General features: G+C 40.1%; 1 protein-coding gene across 1 annotated transcript; it reads right to left on the bottom strand.

Annotated features, from left to right (window-relative positions):
• Positions 1-5,205: 5,205 nt before the first annotated feature.
• On the bottom strand, positions 5,206-14,397 carry LOC112194714 (senescence-specific cysteine protease SAG39). The gene is made up of 4 exons (XM_024334931.2): positions 14,341-14,397; positions 14,125-14,179; positions 5,947-6,345; positions 5,206-5,798 (listed from the first exon to the last, which is right to left on the bottom strand). The coding sequence occupies exons 1-4, from the start codon at positions 14,395-14,397 to the stop codon at positions 5,206-5,208; spliced, it is 1,104 nt and encodes a 367-aa protein (XP_024190699.2).
• Between the last annotated feature and the right edge of the window lie 1,018 nt (positions 14,398-15,415).

Genomic DNA, 15,415 nt, shown 5'->3' with positions numbered 1-15,415 from the left:
AATAGTCTTTTCTATTTTCCAATAAAACGGCAAATGTGCCTTAGTCAAATAACAATTGTATTGACTTTTTCTTATGTGGCGTACTCAATGAAGTATGATGTCTAGGCAAGTAATTGAGATCATGGTACTTAAGCGAGCCTCGCTCCACCAACATCTCTATACTTACCTGGTCATATTTTATTGAAATTACCAAACGGATTGAGCAATTACAATTTGTATAAAGTTTGATTTTATATTGGAATAAACTTTGGAAACTTTGATGTAATCATTGACTATTTTCCCTATTAATAAAGTATCGCATTATCAATGTCATTGACATGTGTTAATATTCCGAACTTTATTTTTCAGTATGTCTTCGGGAGAATTGGAATGCCTTCTTGATAGTGGCACCACACATACTATATTACGACATAGGCAATTATTCTTATGGATGACACCTAGTCAATCTTCAGTGACCACGATGGCAGGACCATCTCAATTGATTCATGGTCGTGGACCAGCTCAATTTCTATTGCCGAATGGCACAAATATTAATGTCGCCGAAGCTTTATATGCTCCAAGGGCTGGAAGAACCCTATTAAGTTTTAAAGATATAAGAGCCAATGATTTTCATGTGAAAACACATTGTGAGAATGGACAAGAGTTCCTTTACATCACCTCTAATAACTACGGAAATACACGAGTATTAGAGAAACTCACGTGTCGCTCTAGTGGATTGTACGCAACCACTATTAGAGTCATTGAATCCAACCATGTCATGAATGAAAATTATGGGATTCCGACACATACAGGCTTTGGCACGACCGTTTGGGACACCCAGGTCGTGATATGATGATCCGTATATTAAAAACTTCACACGGACATCCATTCTTTAAAACAAAAAGGAATACGAACCAAAAAGAGGTTCAAAGAATTACTTCTAAAGCATATCATTCGTTTTGCAAAGCTTGCTCTTTAGCAAAAGTAGGATCGAGACCATCCTATGCAAAAGACATTAAAGAAAATATACCATTCTTACAAAGAATACAAGGTGATATCTGTGGACCTATCCATCCAACTTGCGGACCATTTAGATATTTTATGGTGTTGGTTGATGCATCGACACGTTGGTCACATGTCGTGCTCTTATCCACAAGAAATGCTGCATTTGCTAAACTCCTAGCACAAATTATTAAGTTAAGGGCTCACCACCCTGATCATCCTATTAAGTCAATTCGTCTTGACAATGCTGGGGAGTTTACATCAAAAACTTTTGATGATTATTGCATGTCCATTGGGATCGAGGTTGAACACCCCGTCCCTCATGTACATACCCAAAATGGTCTCGCAGAAGCTGCCATTAAAAGACTTCAAATGGTTGCTAGGGCATTGGTTATGCGCACCAATCTCCCTATTTCTGCTTGGGGCTATGCAATATTACATGCAGCTGTGCTTATTCGTCTAAGGCCCACTGCCACCCAACCTTTTTCTGCATCCCAGATGGTGACTGGGTATGAGCCTAATGTCTCACATTTACGTATATTTGGGTGTGCAGTCTATGTGCCAATTGCGCCACCACAGCGCACTAAAATGGGTCCTCAAAGACGACTAGGCCTTTATGTTGGCTATGACTCCCCAACCATAATCCGCTACATAGAACCCTTGACAGGTGATCTATTTACCGCTAGATTTGCGGATTGTCACTTTGATGAGACAGTCTTCCCGTCTTTAGGGGGAGACATGAACATAACTAATGTTCAACAAAAAGGACAGGAATTGTCGTGGTTTGTCCCCACTTTGTCTCATCTTGATCCCCGAACTGCACAATCTGAAAAAGAAGTGCAGAGAATTCTCGATCTTCAGAACGTAGCAGAATCGATGCCTGATGCGTTTTCTGATATCGCTAAAGTGACGAGATCACACATACCTGCTGCAAATACACCTGCAAGGATTGATGTCCCTAAAAGACATAATGCCATCTCAAAAATACATGAGAATGGCGCCAACGTTCCCTCTATGGGTGACACATTGGCTAGGCCCACGGCTCCTGCCAGGAAGCGCGGGAGACCTATAGGTTCGATGGATTCTCGCCCAAGAAAGAAGGCGAGTTTGGCACAAAATAATAATCCATTAATCATAGATATGAATAATCCATCTCACGAGAATATTCCGGATTATGGTTATGTCCAAGAGACACCATTGGGGGACGCTCCAATGTCAGAACCAACTCCAGAGAATAGAGAAATCTCCATAAATTACAATAATGTACATGAGATGATGGATAGAAATTCTATGGCAATTGATGATGCGTTTGCATATCATATTGCAAAAGGAATCATAGAATATGATGATATCGAACCTCGCTCTGTTGAAGAATGTCAACGAAGAGCGGATTGGCCTAAATGGAAAAATGCGATCCAGACTGAATTGGATTCACTAACAAAGAGACAGGTATTTGGGCCTATAATGCTGACACCACCAAATATAAAACCTGTTGGCCATAAATGGGTCTTTGTTAGAAAGCGTAATGAGAAAAATGAGGTGATGAGATATAAAGCCCGCCTCGTGGCGCAAGGTTTCTCACAACGCCCTGGAATCGACTACGAGGAGACATACTCTCCCGTAATGGACATTATAACGTTCCGCTACCTTGTCAGTTTGGTAGTTTCCGAAAAACTTGACATGCAGCTTATGGATGTAATTACAGCATATCTCTATGGGGATCTAGATTCAGAGATATATATGAAGGTTCCTGATGGACTTCAATTACCAAAATCAAGTGGCTCTAAACCACAGAGCGCGTTTTCAATAAAATTAAGACGCTCATTATATGGATTGAAACAATCCGGACGGATGTGGTATAACCGTCTAAGTGACTACTTGATTGGAAATGGATATATTAACAATGAAATATGCCCTTGCGTGTTCATTAAAAGAACAAGTTCCGGATTTGCAATTGTAGCAGTTTATGTCGATGACATGAACCTAATTGGAACTCTAAATGAGTTAAAGGAAACTGCTAAATATTTGGAATCCGAGTTTGAGATGAAAGATCTTGGGAAAACACGGTTTTGCCTCGGAATAGAACTCGAGCACCGTAGTGATGGGATTATGATCCATCAGTCAGCATATACTCAAAAATTACTAAGGCGCTTTAATGAAGATAAAGCAAAGCCTGTAAGTACTCCCATGATCGGCCGAAGTCTTGAGCCCACAAAAGATCCGTTTCGTCCAAAGGATGAGGACGAAGAATTATTAGAGGCTGAAGTACCCTATCTAAGTGCGATAGGCGCATTATTGTATTTAGCACAATGCACAAGGCCAGATATCTCATTCGCAGTGAACTTGTTAGCTCGACATAGTTCTGCGCCAACACGCCGCCATTGGATTGGCATAAAGACAATCTTTCGATACTTAAAAGGTACGATTGATATGGGCTTGTTTTATCCCTACAAAGAGAAAATAAAAGACGGAAGATTGGGATCAGACCCTATGAGGCAAAAAGCCACCTTCCGTAATACAGACGCCGGCAACACCATCCATGGTGACCGACGTTCTCCTCCTCCCCTCCATCAAAATAAAAATAATGTTTTGATGGGCTTTGCTGATGCAGGGTATCTCTCTGACCCCCATAAAGGTCGCTCCCAAACAGGTTATGTCTTTACCATGGGAAGCACGGCGATATCTTGGAGATCTACAAAACAGACACTTGTCGCTACTTCCTCAAATCATGCAGAGATTATTGCTCTACATGAAGCTGTGCGTGAATGCATATGGCTAAGGTCTATAAATAGACACATTCGAGGAACTTGTGGTTTGAAGTTTACCACGGATAAACCTACATGCATTTACGAAGATAATGCAGCTTGTATTGAGCAAATGAAATTAGGTTTTATCAAGGGTGACAATACTAAACATATATCGCCGAAATTCTTCTACAATCAGCAACAGCAAACACTTCTAAACATTGAAGTAAATCAAATCCGATCAGAGGATAATGTAGCGGACTTATTTACTAAGTCGTTACCAAAAACCCCTTTCGAGAAACATGTGAAGAGTATCGGATTAAGAAGATTATCCGAACTCTCAGGGGGAGTCTAAATCAGGGGGAGTATCTAGAATCATACTCCACGCTCAATGCGCGTTGCACTCTTTTTCTCCTTCGACCAAGGTTGTTTTTTCCCACAGGGTTTTATTACTTGGCAAGGTTTTTAACGAGGCAATTTCGAAGCGCACGGCTTAGACAAATACTATCAACATGAAATATCCAAGGGGAGTGTTGTAGTATATATGAAACATGTTGTATTGTTCATAGTATAAAATGTCTATGTCATGTATAAGATAGGTATTTTAGGTATAATGACTTGTGAGTCAAGCTTTATGCCAATGGGGAACAAGTGTGGCAATCATCATCATCACAACCACAATGTGAAGCTGCAAATGAAGAAGCCACAAGGAGAGGCTACAATTGAAGATGCCATCAAGTTGTATCATTATTTACTTCAAATTGTATCCCTATAAATACCTCCTTTGAATGAAATGAAAGACACACTTGAATCTCTCTCTCTCTCTCTCTGTGTGTCAATTTACTTATCCTTAAACAATAATTCGTTAAAAAGTTGTATTATTGATGGGGTTTTTAACAATATATAAGAGTATTATTAATGCAGAATAACAGAATATATAACATAATGTACCATGCAACAGGGTCAAGTTGTTTCCAGTTGTTTGATTTTAATTAGTATTGATACGTTCAGTCTTCAACAATAACACTGCAGGGGCCTAGTACCAAATCTTGATACCTTTAGAATAAAACCAATTGAAACCTTCATTGTTTTGAACTCCATATATAGTAGTATACCTACGATCCAGTCTGCGAAAAACTTTTCCAGTATTTGGTGCTGTAGTTAAAATTAAACGAACAAAAGTGATATATCAGACACCAGATTGTCCAAAACCAAGCACATGCAATAACTCACTTTTGAGTTTTGTCTAAGACTCAAAGCCAAAGGTTTGCAGATAGCAAATATATATTTTTTCTACTGATATAATGGTTTGATTTCATACATTGGCCACACTAGTTTCTATATTTCATGGAACTTACAACTTTCTTACTGATCTGTTTTTTTTTAGTTTTTTTATTTATTACAGACAACATGTACACATCATTATAAGTATATACCTACAATGGTACGTAGTAGGCTACGATTCGCTTGCAATGGTGCATTACGCAGTGGGGTAAGAGGCTTCCATGGCAATACCACACAGACCTTCCGGTGCAGCAACATCTCTTTGCATTCTTATGTAACCTTCTTCACCCCATTGTGCACCCCATGAGTTCTTTACCAACCAGTACTTTGTCCCATCAGCACTCACACCATAACCAACAGCGGTAACACCATGGTCTAGACCCGTTCCACATGTTCCTGTGAAAACACCACTTGAATAGAACTGGAAGTCGGATCCACTAGCATCAATAGCAACAGAGATAGGTTGATTAGCCACGGCCTTAAGAAGGGCACTTTCGCTGTTTGCAGGCACATCTTCGTGGCCAGTTATTGTGGCTGCATGACCTGCTTCCTTCTTGGCATTGCATGTACCATCCGCAGCAGTGTAGGGATAATTAGCCTCGGTATTAATACCATGATTTTGAATAACGAACTGAAAGGCATCGTCCATAAGGCCACCTGCACAGCCTTGGTCTACACCTTTGACATCACAGTCTACAAGCTCTTGCTCAGACAAAGAGATTAGTTTACCAGTTGTAAGTTGAGTGATTCCTTCCATAGCTCCCACTGCCGAGAATGCCCAACAACTTCCTGTACGTATACATTTAAGACATTTGTAGCAGTTAGAATAGAGTTAATTAGAATCATGTACGTACAACATTTTTTTTTTATGGAAAATAATCTTATGACAAAAAAAGCTTATGACAAAAAAAGAGAGAGACATTAGTGTGTTACATACCACATTGGCCTTGGTCCTTGATGGGAGTTACAGCTCCCTTCTTTCTCCAGTCCATTGTAGTTGGCACAGTAGCATTTTCATACTTAAAAGTACTGGTCTTCGTCTTTGTGGAACATTCATGCGCCTTGAATCGATTTCTTGAGGCAGTGAACTCTTTATTTGTAAGGTCTGCAAATTGGTTCAGACTCAATTTGTAAATTTTGTTTCCATTGTTGTTGGAAGATTCTATGAATGCCTCATTCTCCTTGAATACCTTGAAGCGGTCCTCCTTCTCCTTGATATCATTATATACACGTCCATAACGAGCTATCCATTGCTCATACCTTCCATAAGCTAATGCATCTTGGAGACTACGAGAAGTGGCTTCCGAAGACCATGCCCCCAACATGAGGGCCAAGGCCAATCAGATACATTTGCTCTGGTTGGTGAACTCCATTGTAGGCTAAGATTTGAAAGTTGATGAATATGAGGTGGTGTAGTGAAATGTAGGACTACTCAGACTGTTTATATACAGAAGATAATGGCCTTTGTATAATATCTCCGTGCCCCAAAATACGGTCTGCAATGTCCTTGTATAATATCTCCCTCCCCCAGAAAACGTTCTGATATAGACCTGCTGTAAGATTAATATATATATATATATATATATATATATATATATATATATATATATAGTTCATATGACTATTGTTCTAATTTAATGCTTGTCTTGCTGAACCCCTATTATCTATGTCCTTACGTGCATAGTGGCCGGCTAATTAATCTATAGAGGAGAGGGTTTGTTAACCAAAATCTAAAAGTTTGACTGAAATGACCCTAGAAAATTAGTAAACTTTGACAATTAAATCACGTGTTGAAGGAAAATCAAGTTTAGTGTGCCTTATCAAACTAGGAATAGGAATAGGAGAGAAGGTTCTAGATTTCCCAATCCTACACGGATTGGTATTCCTTGTAACATTAGAACTAGCACTTTGTAATCCCTATATATAGGGCTCCTATTCTCAATAATAAGAACACATCTCTCTCATCAATCTCTCTCAAATACATTATACTTAAACACGTTATCAGCACGACTCTAACCACAAAACAGAAAACCAAAACTCATTCACAAAGCAGCCCCTAGCCCGAGCTAGCCGAGCCTTCGCTGCAGCCCGAGCGCCCGTGTGCTTGCAACCTTGCACAGCAGCCCCTGCTGCCCCCTTCCTGCAGCCCTACGTTCCAGCCTGCTGCCACCGAAGCATCCCTGCTGCGCAAACAAGCCAACGCACACCCACTGCATCTTTTTTCGGTTCCTGTGCACGTCCGTCTTCTTGCAAGCCTCTAAACGTCTAGTTCGGAAGCTCAGATCGAAAAACTTTCTTCATCAAAGTTGTTCGTCTCTGTCTCTTCCATCTAACCTCCGAATTTCAGCCTTATCGGAGTCATATTGAGATCTGTACACCAATCGAGGTACAAGCTGTTCAGAACAGAATCTGCTCCGAATTTTCACCAAGTAAGTATTCAAAAGAGTAAGTTTTGAAGTTCCTATAATTCGGAATTTATATTACTTCTTCTTTTCTCGGGGACTTGAAAACCTCCCTTCTTCTACATCCCACCTTTCTTATAACGTGGGTTCGATCATTGAAAAGCGGAATCGTGGGGATTCATGCAATTAACGAACTAAGAGCGTTCGTAAGACTTCGGACTAAGAGCGTCCGTAAGCATCGATTTAACGAACTAAGAGCGTTCGTATGCTATGGACTAAGAGCGTTCGTGAGCATCTATTTTGACCATACAAACATCATTGTTTCGGTCTAATCCAATTATTCTTGGAAATAGATTTCTTGGTAGCATAGCTCGGAAATCTTATTTATATTAGTTTTTGTGGAAGCATTGACTCCGAAACTAACTTGTTCTTGTTTCATCTTTCAGGATGTCAAACATAAACAAACTCGATTTTGTTCCATTGGATTATGCAGGCAAAAGGTACTTAATTTGGGTCACTGATGTCGAGATCCACCTTATTGCCCGTGATTTATTGCATACAATCCAAGAGCTTTGTCCTATTGAAACAGCTCCAGACCCTCAGACTGAGAAAGATAATTCCAAGGCACTTGCCTTCATGAAACGTCACATGGATAGTGACCTACAGTTTGAGTTCATAAATGAGGAAAGGGCCATAAAGCTTTGGCATGTGCTTCGCGAACGATATGGCAATGTTCGTGACTCCATACTTCCGAATACAGAAGAAGAATGGAAAGATCTTCGCTTCTCTAAATTTGACACTGTCATGCAATTTTATTCGGAAGCTCTCAGCATCAGAGCAATGATGCGTCTCTGTGGAAAAACAATCACAGAAGACCAATTGATTGAGAAAACCCTCAATACCTTCCCCGTCTATGCTATGAGGTCCTCTGACTTATTCCGGACTCATGTAAATGCAAGACGGATCACAAGTTTCCAACAGCTTATTGAAGCTATGGCCACTGCTGAAAGACATGGCAATGAACTTGTGCAAAGAAGATTTGATAGGCTTCAAGATAGCTATCAAGAGCATCGTCCTATGACTAGAGAAAGTCGCCATCGACGTCATGATCCATACGATCGAAATGCTCAAGAAGGTAATCGCTCAAGGCGACAATCCCACGACCGTAGGAGGCGTGATTTTGAGGGAAATAGGGTTGGAAACCATGGAGCCAACGTTGGCCATGGGCACCACTTTCCAACGCCACCAGTCCTAAGGACTATGCATATTGCGCCAATGCGCCTCAATCAAGGGAGAATCCTCTTTATGGTGTCTATTTCTGATATGGAACGTCTGATCAATGGACCTGAATTTGCAATGTACCTACGGAGGTAGTGGCATCATGGTGATCAAGACTTCGAGTTCACAAAGACTTTAAATCTGGCGATGAAGACAAAATGCCGCAGATTTTTATTTATAGTCTTTTATTTTTCCAAGAATTATGTAATGGCTATTATGCCTTAAATCAATAAAATGACTTATTGTATTAACTCTTTCCATCTAGGCGTACTCAAGAGTACTTGTGATGTCTAGGCAAGGTTTGATCTGAGAGAACGGTTTTAAAAGTGAGCAACGCTCCACCAAAATCTCGCCTTACCTTACCTGGTCACAACTAAATTGAAATTACCGAAAGGATTGAGTGACTACGATTTATCTACGGTTTGATTTTTATATTGGATTAGATTTTGGTCAAGAAACTTTGATGTAATCATTGGCTATTATTAATAAAGTATCGATTTATTTTATCTCATGTCATGGACATACTTCTCGAACTTTATTACTTACAAGATGTAAGAGCCAATGGTTTTCATGCGGAAACGCATTGTGAGAATGGACAAGAGTTCCTTTGCATCACCTCTAATGACTACGGAAATAACCGAGTATTAGAGAAACTTATGTGTCGCTCTAGTGGGTTGTATGCAACCACTATTCGATTCATTGAATCCAACCATGTCATGAGAGATGATTTATGGGACTCCGACACATATAGGCTTTGGCATGACCGTTTGGGACACCCAGGTCGTGACATGATGATCCGTATATTAAAGACTTCACACGGACATCCCTTTTTCAGAACGAAAAGAAGTAAAACTCGGTTTTTGGACACCGAATGAGCCCCTGCGCCTCACGGCGCCGTTCACCCCCAAATCCGGCCATCCTTGGCCGGCGCCGCCTTCCCCCTGCCGCCTCAGGGTGGCATTGACGCCACCAAGGCTCCTTTGTCTCCAACTTTTACTTCTAAAGTCGCTTGTGCCTTTGTGGCTCAACCAAAATCCTCATTGGTTGTTTATAAAGCCCATCATTCGTTCTGCAAAGCCTGCTCTTTAGCAAAGTTAGGATCGAGACCATCCTATGCAAAGGACACCAAAGAAAATATACCATTCTTGCAAAGAATCCAAGGTGATATTTGTGGACCTATTCAACCATCATGCGGACCATTTCGATATTTTATGGTATTGGTTGATGCATCGACACGCTGGTCACATGTCATGTTATTGTCCACAAGGAACGCTGCATTTGCTAAACTCCTAGCACAAATAATTAAGTTAAGGGCTCACCACCCTGATCATCCTATTAAGTCTATAAGATTAGACAATGCTGGAGAGTTTACATCAAAGACTTTTGATGATTATTGCATATCCATTGGGATTGATGTTGAACATCCTGTTCCTCATGTTCACACCCAAAATGGTCTCGCAGAAGTCGCCATTAAACGACTACAAATGGTCGCTAGGGCATTGGTAATGCGCACCAATCTCCCTATTTCTGCTTGGGGCTATGCAATATTGCATGCAGCTGTGCTTATTCGTCTGAGGCCTACTGCCACTCAACCCTTTTCTGCGTCCCAGATGGTGACTGGGTATGAGCCCAATGTCTCACACTTACGCATATTTGGGTGCGCAGTTTATGTGCCAATTGCGCCTCCACAGCGCACCAAAATGGGTCCTCAACGACGATTAGGCATTTACGTTGGTTATGATTCTCCAAAGATTATCCGCTACATAGAACTCTTGACAGGCGATCTCTTTACCGCAAGATTTGCGGATTGTCACTTCGATGAGACAGTCTTCCCATCGTTAGGGGGAGATAAGAACACCAATGTTCAACAGGAACGACCGGAATTGTCGTGGTCTGTCCCCACTCTGTCTCATCTTGATCCCCGAACCGCACAGTCCGAAATTGAAGTGCGGAGAATTCTCGATCTTCAGAATGTAGCAGAATCGATGCCTGATGCGTTTTCTGATATCGCTAAAGTGACGAGATCACACATACCTGCTGCAAACGTGCCTGCAAGGATTGATGTCCCTAAAAGTAGAGGACATGACGCCAACTCAAGAGTGCATGAGCATGGCGCCAACGTCCCATCTCTCAATGATGGTGACGTTATGGCTAGGCCCACGGCTCCTGCCAGGAAGCGCGGGAGGCCCATAGGTTCGATGGATTCTCGCCCAAGAAAGAAAGCGAGTTTGGCACAGAATAATCCATTAATCATCGATATAAATAATCCATCTCATGAGAATATTCCGGATTATGGTTATGTCCAAGAGACATCATTGGGGGACGCTCCAATGTCAGAACCAACTCCAGAGAATAGAGAGATCTCTATAAATTACACTAGTGTACATGAGATGATGGATAGAAATTCTATGGCAATTGATGATGCATTTGCATATCATATTGCGAAAGGGATTATAGAATATGATGATATCGAACCTCGCTCTATTGAAGAATGTCAACGAAGAGCAGATTGGCCTAAATGGAAAGATGCGATCCAGGTTGAATTGGATTCACTAACAAAGAGACAGGTATTTGGGCCTGTAACGCAGACACCCCCAAGTGTAAAGCCTGTTGGCCATAAATGGGTCTTTGTTAGAAAGCGTAATGAGAAAAATGAGGTGGTAAGATATAAAGCCCGCCTTGTGGCGCAAGGTTTCTCACAACGCCCTGGAATCGACTACGAGGAGACATATTCTCCCGTAATGGACGTTATAACGTTCCGTTACCTTGTCAGTTTGGTAGTTTCCGAAAAACTTGACATGCAGCTTATGGATGTGGTTACAGCATATCTCTATGGGGATCTAGATTCAGAGATATATATGAAGGTTCCAGATGGACTTCAATTACCCAAATCAAGTGGCTCTAAATCACGGAGCGCGTTTTCAATAAGATTAAAACGCTCACTATATGGATTAAAACAATCCGGATGGATGTGGTATAACCGTCTAAGTGACTACTTGATTGGGAAGGGATATATTAATAATGAAATATGCCCATGCGTGTTCATTAAGAGAACAAGTTCCGGATTTGCAATCGTAGCAGTTTATGTCGATGACATAAACCTAATTGGAACTCTAGATGAGTTGAAGGAAACTGCTAAATACTTGAAATCCGAATTTGAGATGAAAGATCTTGGGAAAACACGGTTTTGTCTCGGTTTAGAACTCGAGCACCGTAGTGATGGGATTTTGATCCATCAGTCTGCATATACTCAGAAAATTCTAAGGCGCTTTAATAAAGATAAAGCAAAGCCTGCGAGTACTCCCATGATCGGCCGTAGTCTTGAGCCCGGAAAAGATCCGTTTCGTCCAAGGGATGAGGACGAAGAACCCCTAGAGGCCGAAGTGCCCTATTTAAGTGCAATAGGCGCATTATTGTACTTAGCTCAATGCACAAGACCGGATATCTCATTCGCAGTGAACTTGTTAGCTCGACATAGCTCTGCGCCAACACGCCGCCATTGGATTGGTGAAAAGACAATCTTTCGATACCCAGGAGGTACGATTGATATGGGCCTATTTTATCCCTACAGAGAGAAAAGGAATGACGGAAGAATGGGATCAGACCCCATTAGGCATGAAGCCGCCGTCCACCACAACATAGTGGCCGGCCATGTTGCTGCCAACGCCGCCACCACCATCAAGGGTGGCCGGCCTCACCCTATCTCCCTCCATCAAAACGACAATGATGTCTTGATGGGTTTTGCTGATGCAGGGTACCTCTCTGACCCTCACAAAGGTCGCTCCCAAACTGGTTATGTCTTTACCATGGGAAGCACTGCGATATCTTGGAGGTCTACGAAACAGACCCTTGTTGCTACTTCCTCGAATCATGCAGAGATTATTGCTCTACATGAAGCCGTTCGTGAATGTATATGGCTAAGGTTTGTGATTCGACATATTTAAGGAAGTTGTGGTTTGAAGTCTACCACAGATGAACCTACATGCATTTATGAGGATAATGCAGCTTGTATTGAACAAATGAAGTTAGGTTTCATCAAGGGCGACAACACCAAGCATATATCGCCTAAGTTCTTTTATAATCAGCAACAACAATCACTTCTAAAGATTGAAGTGAATCATATCCGATCAGAGGATAATGTAGCGGACTTATTCACTAAGTCGTTACCTAAATCCACCTTCGAGAAACATGTGAAGAGTATCGGATTGAGAAAGTTATCCGAACTCCCACGATTGTAGCAATCAGGGGGAGATATCGACATCAGGGGGAGTTATGATGTATACATGTTCGATCTCGAATAGTGAAGGACGTGTTGTGCTCTTTTTGTCCTTCAACCAGGATTATTTTTGTCCCACAGGGTTTTTGTTACCTGGCAAGGTTTTTAACGAGGCAACGGATGAAGCGTCACCACCAAGTTTGAGCGGCACAAGGGGGAGTGTTGAAGGAAAATCAAGTTTAGTGTGCCTTATCAAACTAGGAATAGGAATAGGAGAGAAGGTTCTAGATTTCCCAATCCTACACGGATTGGTATTCCTTGTAACATTAGAACTAGCACTTTGTAATCCCTATATATAGGGCTCCTATTCTCAATAATAAGAACACATCTCTCTCATCAATCTCTCTCAAATACATTATACTTAAACACGAGGATAATTATGACATTTACAAAATATATTTTTATTAAAAAAAAAACCCACAACCCACTTTTCTATCCCATTATCTCTTCTCTGCAATAACCGTTTTCTTTTTTATTTTCAGGAAAAAAAAAATACTTAAACATGCAGAGCATGTGTAAAGAAAAACTAGTTTACATAAAGACAGCCTAATAACCAAAAGAATGGATTTGGCTTATATTGAGATAGACATAAGTCACAAGAAGTCTATAACTAGTTAGTTTTTGTTTTTTGTTTTTTTTTTATGCGACGTCTTTAACTAATTAGTTAATTAAAAATGTAGTGTACTCTGATTCAAATTGAAGTCAATGTCTTTTAGAATTAACTATAAAAAATGTCTCAACATCATTTAGAATTTTGAAGCACGTACCAAGCAAACTACTAATATAAAACCATATTGAGCAAACTAATATGGTATTTCATAATGAGTTACGCATAGCAACCTCAGAAAAGCACAAGTAGTGATGAGAAGCTTCAACAAAGGATAAAATCCTTATAATAAAGCAAGAACTAGGCAGACATAGAGACTTTTTTTTTTTTTTTCCTTTTTTTTCCCTACTATCAAAACAGTAATTGTAGAGTTGCAGAATTTGATGCACTAAAATTTAACCTATGTATTTCATCGCGGTGTTTATTATCAAAGTTTTAAATGATCAGTTAGAAGTTGGGAAAACCAAACCAATGACCACAATTAATTTTGTTATGTGAGAATGTGGTTGAACAAGAGATTACATGCTAAAATACAAAGTCTAAAATACAGATTCAATAGAGTAATATCAATAACTGTCTTATTTGTGGAGTTCAAACTAAAACATTCCTAAATCATATGTTGAAACTCATTGTTTAGCTACTGAAACAATTTGTCTTCCAAGGAAAGGTCTCACTTTATCAAAGTGAATAAGATGCCTCAACTTTAGCTACATGGAAGGCAAACGACATCAAAACCTATAGATGATTCTTCACTTTTGGTTGTCTGACTTCATCTAGCCATACAATCCCAACAAATAGCATGAACAATTTATCAGTTATAGCCATCCCTTAGATAGTTGGGAGACTTGATCTTATTGACTCCTTTTGGTAGCTTTTTGTTCCCCAAAGTTGGAAGGACTCTCACTAGAGCAAGCAAGGTGGGAGAGAGGAGGAAAGTATTACAGTAAACTTTTTTTGCCTGTAACTTCTTTAACTTGTGATCCTAATAACATAACTAGTACTCGATAAAACAAGCATAGCATTTTTAAAGTAAGCATAAGTTGCAAGACAAGGGAAAATTGTTCCAAGCTGAGATAGAAAGAAGAAGTCATATTCGGGAGATTGGAAAAGTGTTATTAAGATTCTGGAGAAGTTCGGATGATATGATGACGGCATCATCAAGAAAAAATCTAACGGAAGAAGAAAGATAATAGATCATAGGAAGGAGAATGGAACAGAAAAATGAGAGGGGTTGCAATGAGAAACAAACAGCTGTTGGGGAGTTATATAGTGGTAAATATCACAGCTTGATGAAGATAAAAGGAGGGGATGTTCATGATTTAACAGTAAACTTGAAAATTTCTTGGTCAAAGAGATGCCACATTGCGAAATTTAGATGGGATGGTACACAGATGGGAACTGCAAGCTCTGCATGGGGTTGGTTGAAAAGTGATAACAAGTAACGTTGGGGATCAATAGTTGTTTTGAGTACTTTGATTTTCAATCATATTAATCCATATAGAATGTAACATAATCACAATGTACTAAAAACATGAAGAACATCCAATATCAACCAAAATCACATGAGTAATAATTGACTGAACATAATAAACAGTTGTAGAATTTGATGAGCAAAACTTATTTACACTTGTTTTTCTTAGCAAAAGCCTCTGTATTGAAGAACAGAGTACTCTGTATTTCAAAACAGAGTAACTAGTATAACTGACACTGAGCTAGTGGTATAGCACATTTGTTCATAATATAATCTTCGTTTAAAAATAAAAAGCCAATACTAAAGTTTAAGCATTTCCAACAGCTTTACCTATAAGATAGTGAGCATAAAAATTGTGAATTGGATACTTGA

Source organism: Rosa chinensis, chromosome 3 (assembly GCF_002994745.2).
Source record: "Rosa chinensis cultivar Old Blush chromosome 3, RchiOBHm-V2, whole genome shotgun sequence".
Taxonomy (NCBI): domain Eukaryota; kingdom Viridiplantae; phylum Streptophyta; class Magnoliopsida; order Rosales; family Rosaceae; genus Rosa; species Rosa chinensis.
Note: the sequence above shows the minus strand (reverse complement) of the source record. Positions and strands in the feature narration are given on the sequence as shown.

Bases quoted from the DNA above. Each gene is read 5' to 3' on its own strand.
- LOC112194714 (XM_024334931.2), bottom strand. From the start codon at position 14,397: ATGGCTATAACTGATAAATTGTTCATGCTATTTGTTGGGATTGTATGG. The intron at 6,346-14,124 runs ATCTGTATTTTA...GTATCTGATTGG, and splicing joins TATTGATATTACTCTATTGA to CCTTGGCCCTCATGTTGGGG. The intron at 5,799-5,946 runs GTATGTAACACA...GTATACGTACAG, and splicing joins CAAGGACCAAGGCCAATGTG to GAAGTTGTTGGGCATTCTCG.